The sequence below is a fragment of the Sceloporus occidentalis genome, unplaced genomic scaffold, assembly GCF_023333645.1.
Source record: "Sceloporus occidentalis isolate IW3139 unplaced genomic scaffold, rSceOcc1.0.p SCAF_3, whole genome shotgun sequence".
Taxonomy (NCBI): Eukaryota; Metazoa; Chordata; class Lepidosauria; order Squamata; family Phrynosomatidae; genus Sceloporus; species Sceloporus occidentalis.
In genome coordinates, this window is record NW_028316983.1 from 232143390 (window position 1) to 232158322 (window position 14933).

The 14933-nt window shown below is 39.0% G+C and overlaps 1 protein-coding gene across 2 annotated transcripts in view; it reads left to right on the plus strand.

The window, feature by feature from the left end:
* DEPTOR (DEP domain containing MTOR interacting protein) overlaps window positions 1-14933 on the plus strand; it is a 79370-nt gene that overhangs the window by 27234 nt on the left and 37203 nt on the right. For both annotated transcript variants that reach the window (XM_089517881.1, XM_089517882.1), the window contains exons 4-5: window positions 864-987; window positions 10992-11170. In XM_089517881.1, coding sequence (XP_089374007.1) covers window positions 864-987; window positions 10992-11170 — 303 coding nt within the window. The remainder of the gene's footprint in view (window positions 1-863; window positions 988-10991; window positions 11171-14933) is intronic.

A 14933-nucleotide genomic window follows, 5' to 3' on the forward strand; every position in this document is an offset into this window, starting at 1 on the left:
GTCTTGTGTGATATGATCATGGCATTGGACTAGAACAAGGGAGACCTAAATACACATCTCCCTTCAACCAATAAAACTAATTGGGTGACCTTAACTCACTAAATATCTCTCAGACTAATCTCCTTCACAGGGTTGTTGTTGTTGTTGTTGAAGAACTATGGGGAGAACTATGGATGGTCACTGATCTTCTGGTGGGCTTCATGTAAAAATCTGTTTACACTTTGAAGGAGCAAAATGCTGGATGAGGTTGGCCTTTGGTCTGATCCAACAAGGCTCTTTTATATTTTCATAAATGGATTAATGATTTCCAGTAGTTTTTGTTGATGTGTTTGCAAACCTGATACTGTAATATGTTTATTTATTTATTTATTGCTCTTTGAACCAGCTTTGTTTCTTTTTGTGATTGTTTGACCATTTTGTGATTGTTAATTCCAATTAGAGTAAATCTGGTAATGTCAAGAATTACTTAGGTTTTATTGATTCAATGGGTCTACTCCAGTTGTACCTAATAATTGCATTTACAATGATGGCTTGTTGGTGTTAACATGCTTTTAAATGGACTCTAAGCTATAGCAACCCATCATAGGATTTTTAGGTTTGTTTTTCTTTTGGCAAGATTTACTCAGAAGAGGTTTACCATTGCCTTCCTTTTAGGCGCAGAGAGAGAATGTAATTGGCAGAAGGTCATCAAATAGTTTTCCATGGCCTCTCCAGGATTTGAACTCTGGTTTCTCAGATTTGTAGTCCAATGCTCAACCCACTATGCCACACTGGCTCCATACAGTGATGGGTACTGGAAGCTTTAATCTGTTGCATGCAAAGCATTCAGCATTTCTGATTTCCTGTTTGTTTTTACATTGCAGTTTGTGATGAGCACAAGGAATTCAAGGACCTCAAACTCTTCTATCGCTTTAGGAAAGACGATGGAACATTTCCACTTGACAATGAAGTGAAGGCATTCATGAGAGGCCAGAGAATATATGAAAAGTAGGTTCCACAAAGTATGCTGATAATGAAAAGTGGTCATCTTTTTAAATAATTTCTGATATTCAAGCCAAAGGTTTACAGAAATACAAAATACTTAACCCTCTCCGCCCCAGCCCCCGTCCCACAGCTTAAAGGCTGTCATTAGTACGTCTTCTCTTCATTCGCAAATTATTCAGTTTTCACAGGACATGTGTGGCCAAGAGCCATTGAAATCTGGTCAAACTGCAGCAGTTTTCTTTTGCCTAAGCCTACAGGAAAGGGCAAGATTCTGCCTCCTCCTCTACTCTCCCCACCACTAAGTTAACTGAGTGCAAACTACATTTGCACTTTGAACTCAGTTTGTAGCAATCAAAGCAAAGACAAAAGGGGAAAGTTTGAGGAAGAGAGACAAAAGTGGGACATTTTGAAATTAGCTAAAAATAAGATACTTTGTAAACCTTTTAAACAGTTTGTTCAAAAATTATTATGATAATAAGTTATTAGATTGTGGCAAATAGATATACGGCAAATGTTATGATATGACTGTTTGATGTGATCTATAGATTGAGTATTTATTTGTATATAGCAGAAGTATCAATAAAACTGAAATACTAGTAGCTGAAATGTGAGACAATCTAGGATAATATTTGAATAGACCCTGCCAGACTGAGACAGTTGAAATTATGAAAAATATATAAAATAATACAGAGAATACTAAAAAGACAAATACTCTTTAATAACAAACTAAAAATTATCCTTAAAAATAATTTAAAAAAACCAAAACAGAGTGGTTTCAAACTACAAACACTTTGCGGAATGACATTTTTTAAAGCTCCCTGCTAAATTAACGTGATGTTATGTGAAGTTTTTCATATACTTATGAATAGGAACAGCAAAAATATGGTAACTACATTCACAAATTTTTGTTTAATAGCATATTCTTTCATTCTCATCTGCTTTCTCCACTTTCCCAAGAGAAAAATTTACTAAAATTAACAAGGGAGATGAGTCTAGAGAGCATATAAATAAGATTTGAAACAGATGACTGCATGGAGATACAGAATCTCCTGCCAGATTACACGGGTTAAATAACAGAGGGTCCTGTTTGCAACAAGGACCATGCCATTTTTTTTGCTAGACTATGAGGGTTTACTTGTAACTTGTTGGTGCTTCTGGCAAAGAGAAATGAATAAAATATGCAAGTTGACATTTACTGCAAACTGATGGTACAAAAGAGGAACATACATGTTATTGGGCAAGTTGGATGAAGTATTTTGGGATAGGGCAATCCTCCCAGCAAAGTAGGGGAGGCTATTTAAGATGGAAGTGATTGGCTGAGATGTTGTGGTCTGATTATCTGCAGCTGATATTATTTCCCTGACAATTTGAAGCCTATTTTGGAAAAAAGATTGGGAAGAAAGATCTGAACAGGAATAAATATACTTTGAACATATATTGAGAATGTATTGGGGTTCAAAGAGGCTGATTCTGTGTGTGTGTGTGTGTGTGTGTAGCTTCCCTGCAGAGATTTGAGGGTGGTACAACTGTGAGAAAAAGTATAGGTAGTGTGTACACTATTTTTTTTCTTGTCCCTCACTATCATCTCTAGTAAAATAAGCTTTCTTTCTGGTATTTTGGAAATCTGCAAAACCTGTTTAGCCAGAATTGATAGTGGGACAAAAGAAATGAGTTTATATACTCCTTAGCCCCAGCAATAGTTCTGAACTATCATTTCAACACTCTTAAAAGTGATTGTTTTTGTCTTCTGGGCCTGAAGACATTTTCATTTTTAATTCTTGCCTGCAGTGGAAAAACTGTGTGAAAGAAGACAGAAGCCATAAACCTCTGAGAAAGTTTCCAAAGTCTGTAGCAGGACTCCTTAAGTAGAGATTTTGTGACACCAAGAATAGCCAATAGAGTATGACCAGGAGTTCAACAGCTAGAAAACAGGCTATGCACCATATCTTTTCCAAAAGACACCTCCTCCCATGTCTATCCAATTCATAAATGGCATTTTATTTAGCTAACAGTCTGTCTCTAGTGTGGCAGCAGCAAGGAATAGCCATCCCACTTTAAATATGTCAAGCAAGTGACTTGAAGGAACCATTGGTGGAATCAGAAGGGGATGTGGGAGACAGAGACACAAAGATGTTCCAGACAGGAAACTCTGTCCCACGCCTATGTATCTTAACACACAGAGGTGAAAGTAAAATCGGTATATCATGGGGTACAATAGTGGACTGAGATTTGGAAGATTCAGATTCTAATCCCTACTGGCATTGGCTTTGGGCCGGCCACTGTCTCTCAGCATGCCCTACCTTAAAGGGTTATTATAAGGACAAACTGGGGAGGGGAAAGCCAAGTATTCTACCTTAAGCTCATTCAAGCATCCATGGTTTGAAAATACCTTGAGTTTACCATTTTATGGAAGGAACACCATTTTACTATCATTTGTATTTAATGGGACTTGGACATCCATGGAGTTTGGTATCCATGGGGGGTCCTGGGCCTACTATAACCACACACTTGTTTATCTGTGTGGAGTTTGGAAACAATATACAGTCAATTATCCATGGGTTAAAAATACTTAAATATATACATAAACTCCAAAAAGCAAATCTTTATTATGCCAGTTTATATAAGGGACACCATTTTACTACACAATTGTATTTAATAGGACTTGAGAATCCACAGATTTTGGTATCCACGGGGGTTCTGAAACCAAATCCCAATGTATTAGAATAGTGTGCTATGTTAGTTTGTTGTGGGGACCTTGTGGGATTTTCATCCAAGTATGTTTCACTATATTCTATTTCTGTCCTTCTTCCTCCCCTCCATTCTTTCTTACTGATGCTGCTTTTGTTTATGGTAGTCAGTAAAATAATTTATCCTTAGTTTCTAAATGTCAAACAGAGCAAATTGGAGTCTATGCTGCGTTTTCGGCACACTGATGTAATACCATATTTTTCTTTCATAAATAGTGGGGGAACTACAAGGATAAAAGGCTGTGGTTCAAGTTATATGTTCTAGCTTGGAATTTTGCTTAAATGGGACTGGAATGATGCTCTTGGCCCCAGCAATGAAATACATATAGTTTTTTGGATGTGCCTTTCCCACCCTCTTTAAACAAAAGGACTTTAATTAGTGTGTGGCAGCTCAGTAACTATTAATGAAAATCAGGGCTTTCAATGGAATGTTCTGTCTATGGCTTTAAACCAGCAAAATTCTTAAGTTTTAAAAAAGGGGGATTTCTATGCTCAGAATTGCACACAGCCTACATATCTAGAAAAAATTTAAAAATGAAGACATCTCTGCCCACCTCTGCTCTTTATGGACACAGGGAAAGTCCATTAGCCCTGTGGCAACTCTCTGGTGAAAATCCTTTAAGCTTCACAATTAAGGTGGAAAACTAGCTGAATTTTGGGCTGCATCTGCAGTGCAGAATTAATGCAATTTGATACCACTTTAACTGCCATGCCTCAGTGTGGTGGAATCCTGGGATTTCTAGTTTTGTGAGCTATTTAGCCTTCCACAAGCTACAAATTACAGGATTCCATAGGATGGAGCCTTGACAGTTAAAATAATGTCAAACCACATTAATTCTGCAGTCTGGCAGCAGCCTTAGATTCAAAGTGCTAATGAAGATGTCTGTAACTACGTATAACTATAGTCCTTAAAAAAAATCTGTGAGTTTAACAGTCATTCCCTTCCCACATAGAATCTTATCTATTGTAGACTTCACAGGCTTTGTAATTTCTGACAGTGTATTTATTGTAGGCATTCTGAGCCACTTTCCAGAGTTCTGAGACTTTAAAATTTGGATGAAATGCAGTATATTATGCTTTAAGGAATAAAGCTATATTGAAAGGAAAAATAGATTAGATGATTTAGTAGGCTGTGCCCCTCTCTCCATTTCAAAGATTCCCCTGTTGTTCTTTACCATCAGTTTCCATGCAATATTTGCTTACTAAGAGGCTATGCAGACCGCCCGTTTTTCAGCCAAATTGGGGCCACGGCAACTGCATGCTGCAGCCCCAATCTGGCCTTCCAGGGTGCAAAAAGGAGCTGCAAAGGGCATGGCAGCAGCGCCGGAGGAGTACCATGATGCCGCATGCTGTGTGGAGCGACACGTGGCATCATAGCGCTCTGGGGTGGAGCTGGGCTGTTCATCGTGGAGACGCTATGCCCCAACTCCACCCCCAGCCAGCCCAAAGTGCCTGTCTGAAGAGCCCCTAACCCAACAACAATATTTCAGATTCAGAAAACCCTTGCTCTTTAATGTAAGACATAATCATTTGTATTCAAGAAGTGGTAAAAGAAACATAAGCATGTTTTGATTCAAAACAATGAATGCAATTGAAGGTAATAACAAGAAGTCTTAAAATAATAGACTCATTTCCTTCTTTGGCACCTTTCATCCCCATCCCACAGATCCCAGGTTCCATCCCACAGGTTCCAGGTTCTCTCAGCTCCAGAGTAAAATTTTACATGTTATCTCTCAGCCTAAGAAGGCAATGGCAAACCATTTCTTGCCAAGAAACATCAGGAATAAACTCTTATAAAACATGGCCACATAGCCCGAAAAACCCACAAAAAAACTATAAACTATGATCAACTTACACCAATCCCATGAATGTCACAGAGTTTTCTTATGATATTACCGCACAAGTCCCATTCTCATCACGGTTGCACTTGGTAAAGAAAATGGAATTATCCCTGTTTGTGAGCAGCCATTATCGCATTTGTTTTGGAAAGCATTTTAATTAAGTCTATAATTTGTAGCTCCTGAAGTCATTCATGATCTGGAACAAAATTACCTTTTGCTTCCTATATGCCACAGGATTTTGCAAAGTACTATAGTTCTTAAAGGTATACCAGCACTAAACCAGAGTTTGGTTCTGTTTCCTCACTGTCTTCTTTTTAAAGAAGTACCACAAAAATGTTTACATTAGAGAAAATTGCATACATCCATGCATAGATCAGCAAAAATAATATGCAAAGAAGAATATATATTATAGGAAATTTTCTCCAAAGACATATACCTTTTTTAAAAATGTAAAACTTCTGTAGTATAAAACAAGACCACCTCAAACTGTAATGTGGAGATAGGTTGGAAAAGATTCATGCTTGAAAAATATGAATATTTCCAGAAGCAAATGAGACAGGTTTGTTTATCTCTACATTCTCCTATTACCTAGCAGCTGGAAATATAATTCCCTCTTTCCTTTTTCTTTTAAGGTCAGATCTCCACTTGACACCCAGAACATTTTGTCCCTGGCTAAAATTAAGGACTTATTAATTGTCATTACCTGCAAATGTGTAGTACCAAATCCTGGTTCTTAAAAAATGAGGAACATGAATTAAAAGATGTTCTACCTGATACATGACACACACACACATACAAAAAAAACCCTGATTTGGTTAATAAAGAGGTTTGAATGCTGATTTTTGGCCCAAGGAAGAACTACTTAGAAAGACATTTTACCTAGAGAAGAACATTTCTTTGTTTCTTTGTTTTTTATGGGAAAGAATAAAGAATTAGATTCTCTTCCCCAAAACAACCCCATATATTCTGAGCTTCAGTTTCAGGTCAATTTATTTATTCTTTCTGCTAAAGATGTTCTACTAATGTATCTTAGCATGTTTTGACACACAACTTTTTGCACTAGCTGTAAGCCAGCATCCATCTGGTTCTACTCAAATCAGCATTAAGTCAGGAATTTTATATCACCAGGGAATCGTATAAGTACCTTCATCATTTTTACATTTTCTTTACTGAGGAGGGTTTTGAGCACATATTAATTCATAACTGGGAATGAAATTTAACCAGATTCATAGGCTTGCTTCATTTTTTGAGCAAAGCATTCATATATATTACACACATAACACACATGGAAAAACTGGGTTTTGAAAAGTTAATAAACCTCATGTTTATTTAAATATGTCCCTACATTCTGGGAAAAATTTTACTTCTTGAAGCTATTTGATTGATTGATTGATTGATTGATTGATTGATTGATTGATTGACTGATTGATTGAAATATTACATATCAATCTAAATCTGTGGGTGGCTTGCAATAATTTTAAAATTTTTAAACAGCTTTAAAAATACATATTCTGATGAATGTATAAATTGGCTCTCTAAAAATTTGCATCCCACAAAGTTTTCCTTTGGTATTAGCATTTATGGCTTCATTATAACACATTTTCATCCCAATGTGGTTACTGAGAATTTATACTTTGTTTGAAGGGCCATGCATACAGTTGCTTTAATTACTATACAGATTTATTATGATGTCAGTGTCTTGTTGAATTTGAGTTGTGTTAACTCTGTGATGTTGCAGTGGAGTTGATTTGGGCTGCTTGTTTCAGCATTTTTCCCCACCTACTTAGATAAGAACAGCGTGTCTCATGAAGACCAAAGGTTTCCTTCATGATTATCAAAGTACCCTTTTTTCCTTCCTCCTTCCCCATCGGCACTGCGTGCTTACCTTACATCTGTACTTGTCATGACTGTTGAGGTTTATCCACTGTGGAGACATAAACAGGTTAGATAGTCACTCCAATTTTATTTCTAGTTCTCTCTCCAAGAGCTAGTGATTCTAATAACCTCATGAATAAGGCTGAATCTGAGTAAGAAAAAGTGACCAAAACTCTGCCAAGACTCCAAATTAAATTGGTTTTGTACTATGCAACATTTCAAAGACATAGACTGAATCTGCATTGGAGAAATAATGCCATTTGACATTGCTTTAATTGCTATGGTTCAGTAGTATGGAATTCTGGGTTTTGTAGTTTGCTGTGGTAATGGAGGTCTCTGACAGAGAAGGCTAAATCTCTCACAAAACTACAAATCCCACAATTTCATACCATTGGACCAAAACAGTTAAAGAGGTACCAGACTGCATTATTTCTGCAGTGAAGATTCAGCTGAAGTCTTTGAAATGTTGTAATGATTCTTATCATAGCTTAAAACCAACTTAATTTGGAGTCTTGGCAGAGTTTTGTTCACTTTTTCCTACTTCAGAGCATGCCCTCCACCTGTCCTGATTTGGCAGGGACAATCCCGATTATAGTAATAGTTCCTCGTCCTACTTTTTCAGCCACTTTTTAAAATGTTCCAGTTTATCTCTCTCTCACATACACCCTTTGTCCTACTTTAATTGCTGCAAACTGAGTTGAAACTTCAAAAGCAGTTTGGACTCAACGTGTCCTTCCCAGTAGGTTCAGGCAAAAGCAAATTGCTGCAGCCTCTCCAAGCTTGTGTGTTCTGCCTCATTAATAACATTTGTCATCTTGATTACGCTCTGATATCACTTGGCCACACGTATCCTGGTTTTGTCTGTGAAATGTTGGAAGGATATGCCATAGATGTACCCCTTTGAACACAGCATGTGATGTAGAACTCTGCCTTTGTATCCCCTTTTAGCTATTTCCCATTTTTTTTTCATGTTCCTTTCCTTTTCATTCATTGGCATCTCTTCTTGCAAAGACTGTGCTCTGCTGCCCCAGTCAGCCAGGCTTATTGTTTATTAATTCATCAAAGAACAATTAACAATTAGCAAAGAATTCTCATTCAGCTTTTGCAGAAGTAGGGTAACAATTCTCATGCAACAGCTGCTTTGAAAAGCTCTTAGCTGATAGTGCAGTTTTTGAGGGGCTTTGCTAAATCTCTGGTCTAGAGAACTGGGCAATGGTCAAAGATATCATCTCTGCTAGAGATGGGTGAGAATTTCATGAAAATTTCACAAATGGAGCAAGCACTTCTATTCATTCACATGCAAAGCATCTGGAACATTGTCAAGTGGAGAAGATGGTGGTATCACAGACTCAGAGACCTTAATTTGACCCATGGTTTGAAAAGAAAAGAGCCAAGGAGACTAATAACAAATAAACTAAGGCCCAATCTGCTCTCCACATCACATGAATGTTTTGATGAGTCCATTGAATGTAATACAGTGTATGATTTGGCTGGGTATTAGCAAACTGACCAACAAGTGCCAGTTTATTCCCCATTGAAATGTTTGACACAGAGCCAATTTTATGATAGATTTAAATAAGTCACATGTAGAGTTTGGAAAGCCAGGTTTTTGGAGCTAATTTTTCATTCTTAAAAAAAAGAAAAAAAGAAAAGTGGAGCATAGAGCCTGAAAAATAGCTTGTTAGAAACCATCTAAAATGGTTTGCTACCACTTGTTATGTTGCTTTTGAAGGGTGTATTTTGTGCCCCCCCCCCCCAATTAAAAGAGAATCACTCATTGGAAGTAACTACTTTCCATTAGATTCCTGATCTTGTATTACATAAGAGTAGTGGACAGATAGCCACTGTGGAAATCCTCAAGGTGTGTTTGCAACTTGAAAAATGCACTGTTTTTCAGTAGACACTCCTAGTTCAGCAGCCACAGAGCTGGATCCTGCTTTGTAGTCATTTATAATGGCTGTCCAAAAAAGGTATCCTCAGTAGCATTGCCAGCTGATGCCTTCCATGTCAGTGGGGCAGTGATTCTGCTCCAGGTTTTTGGCCAGCTTTACAAGTCACTAGCTGCCACCACTCAATAGGCGTCTGTAGCCTTCCTCATCTTGTTAGTAAGTTTACATATATGTTATATGTGTGTATCACAGCTACTTTTTTATTTTTAACTTATGTACTGACTTAGGAAATACTAAAAACAAAAAGGAGAGATGTCAGGAGAGCAGAAACCACAACAGAAAGGGCCACAAATAGCAGAAAATGCTATTCCTTTTGGGGCATTCTTGTGCTGCTTGAGTTCTTTTCTGTTGTGGCTTCTGCTCTTGTCAGAAATAATGTGAGAAGACTGAGTCCCCATGTTCTACCAGCTTTTCTTCAATGGTCATGTGCCTGTTTTGTGCACATACACAAAATGCATGCTGGGGCACAAATTATTATGAATGCAGCATCCCAGAAGTGTTATCCATATAACATACCATATAACACAACTTTCCCCTACCCAGCATCATATGATTTGGAGTACAGTTCCGATAACCTCTAATAATTGGCCATATGGGCTGGGGGTGCTGGGAATTGTAGCTGAAAACATCTGGATTGCAACAGATTGGGGAAATCTGGTATGTGTCTTTGAACTTGGACCATGAGCATGCAAAGCATATGTTGTACTACTTAGTTCTTCCTCCATTGCTAGAAGTGATATAGGGTGGTCTTGCACTGAAGAACTCAGAGGTTTGGTATCAATCTTTGCTGCAGTAAAGATTGAGAGAGTTGGATACAATTAGCCTGGTGAACAGAAGACTGAGGGGTAACATGATTGCACTCTTTAAATATCTAGAGGACTGTAATAGAGAGGAGAGTGTAAGGAAATGGTTTTAAGTCACAGGAGGGTGATTTCGGTTGAATGTTAGAAGGAATTTCTTGATGGTAAGAGCAGTTTGGTAATGGAACCAATTACCTAGAGAAGAAGTGGGGATTCATTCTCTGGACATCTTTTAAAAGATGCTGGACAGCTCCCTCGTGAGGATACTGAGTCTCGTTCAATGATTTCCAAACTTCAGTCCTCCAGATGTTTGGAATTTCAACTCCCATAATTCCTGACCATTGGCCAAGCTGATTGGAGCTTCTGGGAGTTGAAGTACAAACACTTGAAGGACCAAAATTTGAGAACCACTGCTCTAGTTGGAGCTCCTGCATTGAGCAAGGTGTTGTATCATGAGCCTATGTAGCCTATTCTAAGTTTGTAATTCTATTATTCTGTGATTCTATATGTTTACAGTCTTCTAAGATGCTGTTGATTGAACACAGAACCTTTGGCATGCACAGTCACTGCCACTGATTTACAGTCTCTCCCAGTCCTGGAGCACATGTACTTTTCTTTGTTAATCCTCCCAACAGCACTCTTAAATCCTAGCTCAAAGCAGTCACTTGAATTGCTTATGTGTTTGGCCCATCCCTTTATAAAGTCAAAGGAACATATAATCAGAACCTTGAGTATATTTCTGGAATTTAATCTACACATGTGCACTTTGCCGTCCCCTCCTTTCTTTCTTTGCAGGTTGATGAATACTGAAAATGCACTTTTACAGGCCAGGGAAGAGGAAGGCATAAAATATGAGCGTACATTCATGGCATCTCAACTTATTGATTGGTTGATCCAGGAAGGGGAGGCCACCACAAGACTTGAAGCTGAACAACTTGGCCGTAGACTGCTAGAGCATGGAATTATACAGCATGGTGAGAAACATGGTCTGCTTTAGACTAGATATAAAGAAACATATAAGGTGGATCCATAATTTAACATGTATTGCTTAATCAAGAGGAGGAAAAGGTTTCTTCTCTTGAAGGCCACATTATATCGGAGGCCACATTCTAGTAGTTGGCAGGATCAGAGCTAACAGTGGATAAACCTATTCCTTTCTCTTCCTCCCCCTGACACCCCCTTCTTTCCAGAGCTTAGAATGTTAGAACTTTTAATTTGTTTCATGTGAAAATTCAACAAAGCAGAACTCCTGTCCCATGCCAAACTTTTCCAGGCTGCACACCAGAATGCTAGTTTCATGCAAAACCTCTTCAGAGCTGCAAACAAGAGCTCATTTCACTACAAAACTTTCCCAGGATTTAAGCAGTTTTTATTTCCAGTCTTCAGCCGTTGATCCAAGAAAAAGGCAGAAGAATAATGGAGTAGTGCTTACTGATCATTATGGCAAGAAATCAAGTAGCGTAGGCTTCATTGAGTTTAAAGTACATTGTATTAAGCTGTATACCTTTTCCTGGGGTCTGTGAAGTACATAACGCCATCTTGTCATAAGCAATGTTTTGTACATCCTTTTCAGTGCAATGATAAATTATGTTAAAAATCAATGCTCCTCTCCCTTTTCTCCATATTAGTAATGTCCATCACTTTAAAAAAAAAAAGGGGGGGGGAAGGGAGGAAGGAAGGAAGGAAGGAAGGAAGGAAGGAAGGAAGGAAGGATTAAACATACAATCTGTTTTTGAAAAAGGAAGAATTAAAACAGATTATCGATGGTTCAATTGATGTAGTTGCTGCAGGTTTGAAATGGTTAGAAGACTAGCGCTGAAGGAAGAAGACATACTTTGCTTCCTCCTGCCACGCTGTGACTTTATGAATCTCCTTAGGCTTCTGTTATCATCAATATTTTATTACCTGAGTAATGGAATAAAAATTTGTGAGATAAGGCTGTTAGTCTCACTGAGGCTACAAGGTTGAAACTGAGTTCATGGAGAAAGATTTTTCTGCTTCTGACTATCTTACTTTGTGTTTTATTTAATATTTATTCATTTATTTAATTTTTATGCTGCCACTCATAAAACAGGTCTATGGCTGGGCCTTTTGTATGAACCAACACCAGCAGCCTCAATCACCATAATCTGTTTTCCCCTGTGGCGCTTAAAACTCTTGGCGGGTGCTCTCAGTCCAGACCTCTAGCCAAAATCTTTATCCGTCCCAGCCACATGTTAGCGAGAAAGGAAGTAGAGGGAGAAAGGGGACGGGGGGGGTGAGGCAGGGCAGGAGACAGAAGTAGAGATTGGGAATAATTAAGAAAATCCTGTTGTTTTAATTCATTAGCCCCCTCTCCCCCCAACAAAACAAGGGGAATGGACTTCATGGAGATTAGACTATTTGTTTGGCAAAATCCATGAAGACTCTTTGGAACAATTCCATACCTTCCAACACTTCACAGTTAAGCACCAGGATATGTGTGACCAAGCAACATTAACATGTGGTTAAATGGACAAAGGTATTAATGAGGAAGACCACACAAACTAAGAAAGGCTTTTGTAAAATTCTGGCCCCTCCTCTCTTTTCCTTCCTGTTGAGTTAACTATATTTGTGCTTTGAACTCAGTCTGCAACAATTGAAGGAGGCTGAGTACAAAGGGGAGGAATGGGAGGAAGAGAGAGAAACTGGAATATTTTAAAAGCAGCTGAAAAAACTGGGACAAGAGAGGAATAATGGGGACTATCCCTGCCAAACTGGGGCAATTGGAGGGTATAAGATTCATCCGAGAACCAATGTGGCATAATAGTGATTTGAGTGCTGAAGTACAACTCTGGATATCATGGTTCAGTTCTCCACTCAGTTATGGAGATCCCCTGGGTGACCTTGGTTGAATCATACACTCAGCCCCAGAAAACCCTGTGATAATGTGGCCTTCAGATCATCATAAATTGGAAATGACTTAAAGGCACACAACAACAAACAGTTCATCCCTGTTCAGTTCTCTACAGTAGAGAATCTTAATGGGGCATTAATGGAGTAGTGTCCTCACTACCACAAAATATGGAGATCAGTAAACGCTGCCAAGTGAGAGCATGGTCTAACAAAATGTTTTTAACAACAGAGTCCAATTTAAAACCATAGAATGGGATTTCGTCTTAGCTGCCCAAGGCCCCACTGCTGCTAATGAGACTGAATCATACTATGTCTGTTGCCAGCAGAAGTCCATTTTTGTAATGCGATAATTTATTTATAGGCTTTATCCAGCATTTATTGTCCTGTATTTACTTGTAGCAGGCTGTCTCCTCTTTCACTCACTGTTGCCCTTTGGCAATACCAGTACAGTACTTGAAGGGATTGAGTTACAACTGGCTCAAAGAGGTTTTGCTTTGGTTTTTAATCTTACATCCCTTGGACTTGGAATGGAAATAAGGCTGCAACTCCTGCCAGTTTACATCATAGTTGTGCAATTACTCTTGATGCTAACTTCTGATTTATCGAGTGCCAGCTGCTAAGGGCATTGCATACATAGAAAGCAAAACTCCCTTGCCTCTCTTCAGAACACAGTCCAGGTAGGAAGATAGATGGGAGAGGTGACATAGGGTGATGAAGAGAAACAATGCAAAAGTGGGAAAGTTGGTGCAGAGTTTTGATTTGCTGTGTGAATCCTATACACAGTTTGAATAGTAGGCTGGTCTGGCCATTGCCCCCAGAAACCAGAAAAGTTACATTTTTGGTTTGCAACTCCAGGATCTAGTTAATGCATGCTGGTTGAGGGATAGTGGGAGCTGGAGTATAAAAACATAACCTTTTCCCTGCTCTGCTTGCCTCCACACAGGCTGCCTGCCTTTAAGAACAAAAACAAAGTAAAGCATCACAGTGGATGTTTGTTCATTCATCCATCACTTAATTAAAACAAAACAAAGCAAAACTATTCCAGGGATTGAAAGGAAGGGGAGGCAGTTTTTAAACATCAAATCACCAGTCATGGATCCCATGAGTTTTAAATGTGCTGCTACATTCCTCCCCTCTCATTTCCTTCCTCCTTTTTACACTGAACCAGAACATCAATCTATTTTGCTAGTATTGCCAATATTGACTGGCAGGCACTTTGCAAGCTTTCAGGCAGACTTCTTTGTTGCCTTGACCTGGAGATGTAGGGACCAAATCTGTGTTGCAATGTTGAGTTACAGCCACTCCTTGTGATTACCACAAAGACCATGGGCCTATTCACACTACACAATTATAGTGCTATGATTCCACTTAAACTATCACAGTTCAGCCTATGGTTTCCTGAGATTTGAAGTGAAGCTAGGAGTGTTTAGAAGTCTTAACCATGGAGAGTATTGTACTTTAACAAACTACAAACCCCAGCAGCCCATAGGATGTTGGTATACTAGTTAAAGTGGAATTTAGTGCAATAATGATGTAGTCTGAATGGTCCTGTGTCTTAAACAAGCCTCATTTTAAGATATTTTAAAAGAACATGAGAGCCAGTGTGGCATAGTGGTTTGAGGGTTGGACTATGGCGGGATACAAACCGCCGCTTTGCGGCGCTTCCCCGCCGCCGCCGTTTGCTCCGCGCGGGAGCTGCAGCAGTCAAACCGCGCGGCTCCCGCGCGGAGCAAAAAAGAAGCTCCATTTCGGAGCTTCTCCTTGCGGCGCCTCTATGACGTCGCGAGGCGCCTGGCGCGGACTCGCGACGTCATAGGCGCCGCGACACGTCTGGACGCTATGCGTCCAGTACGTAAAGATGGC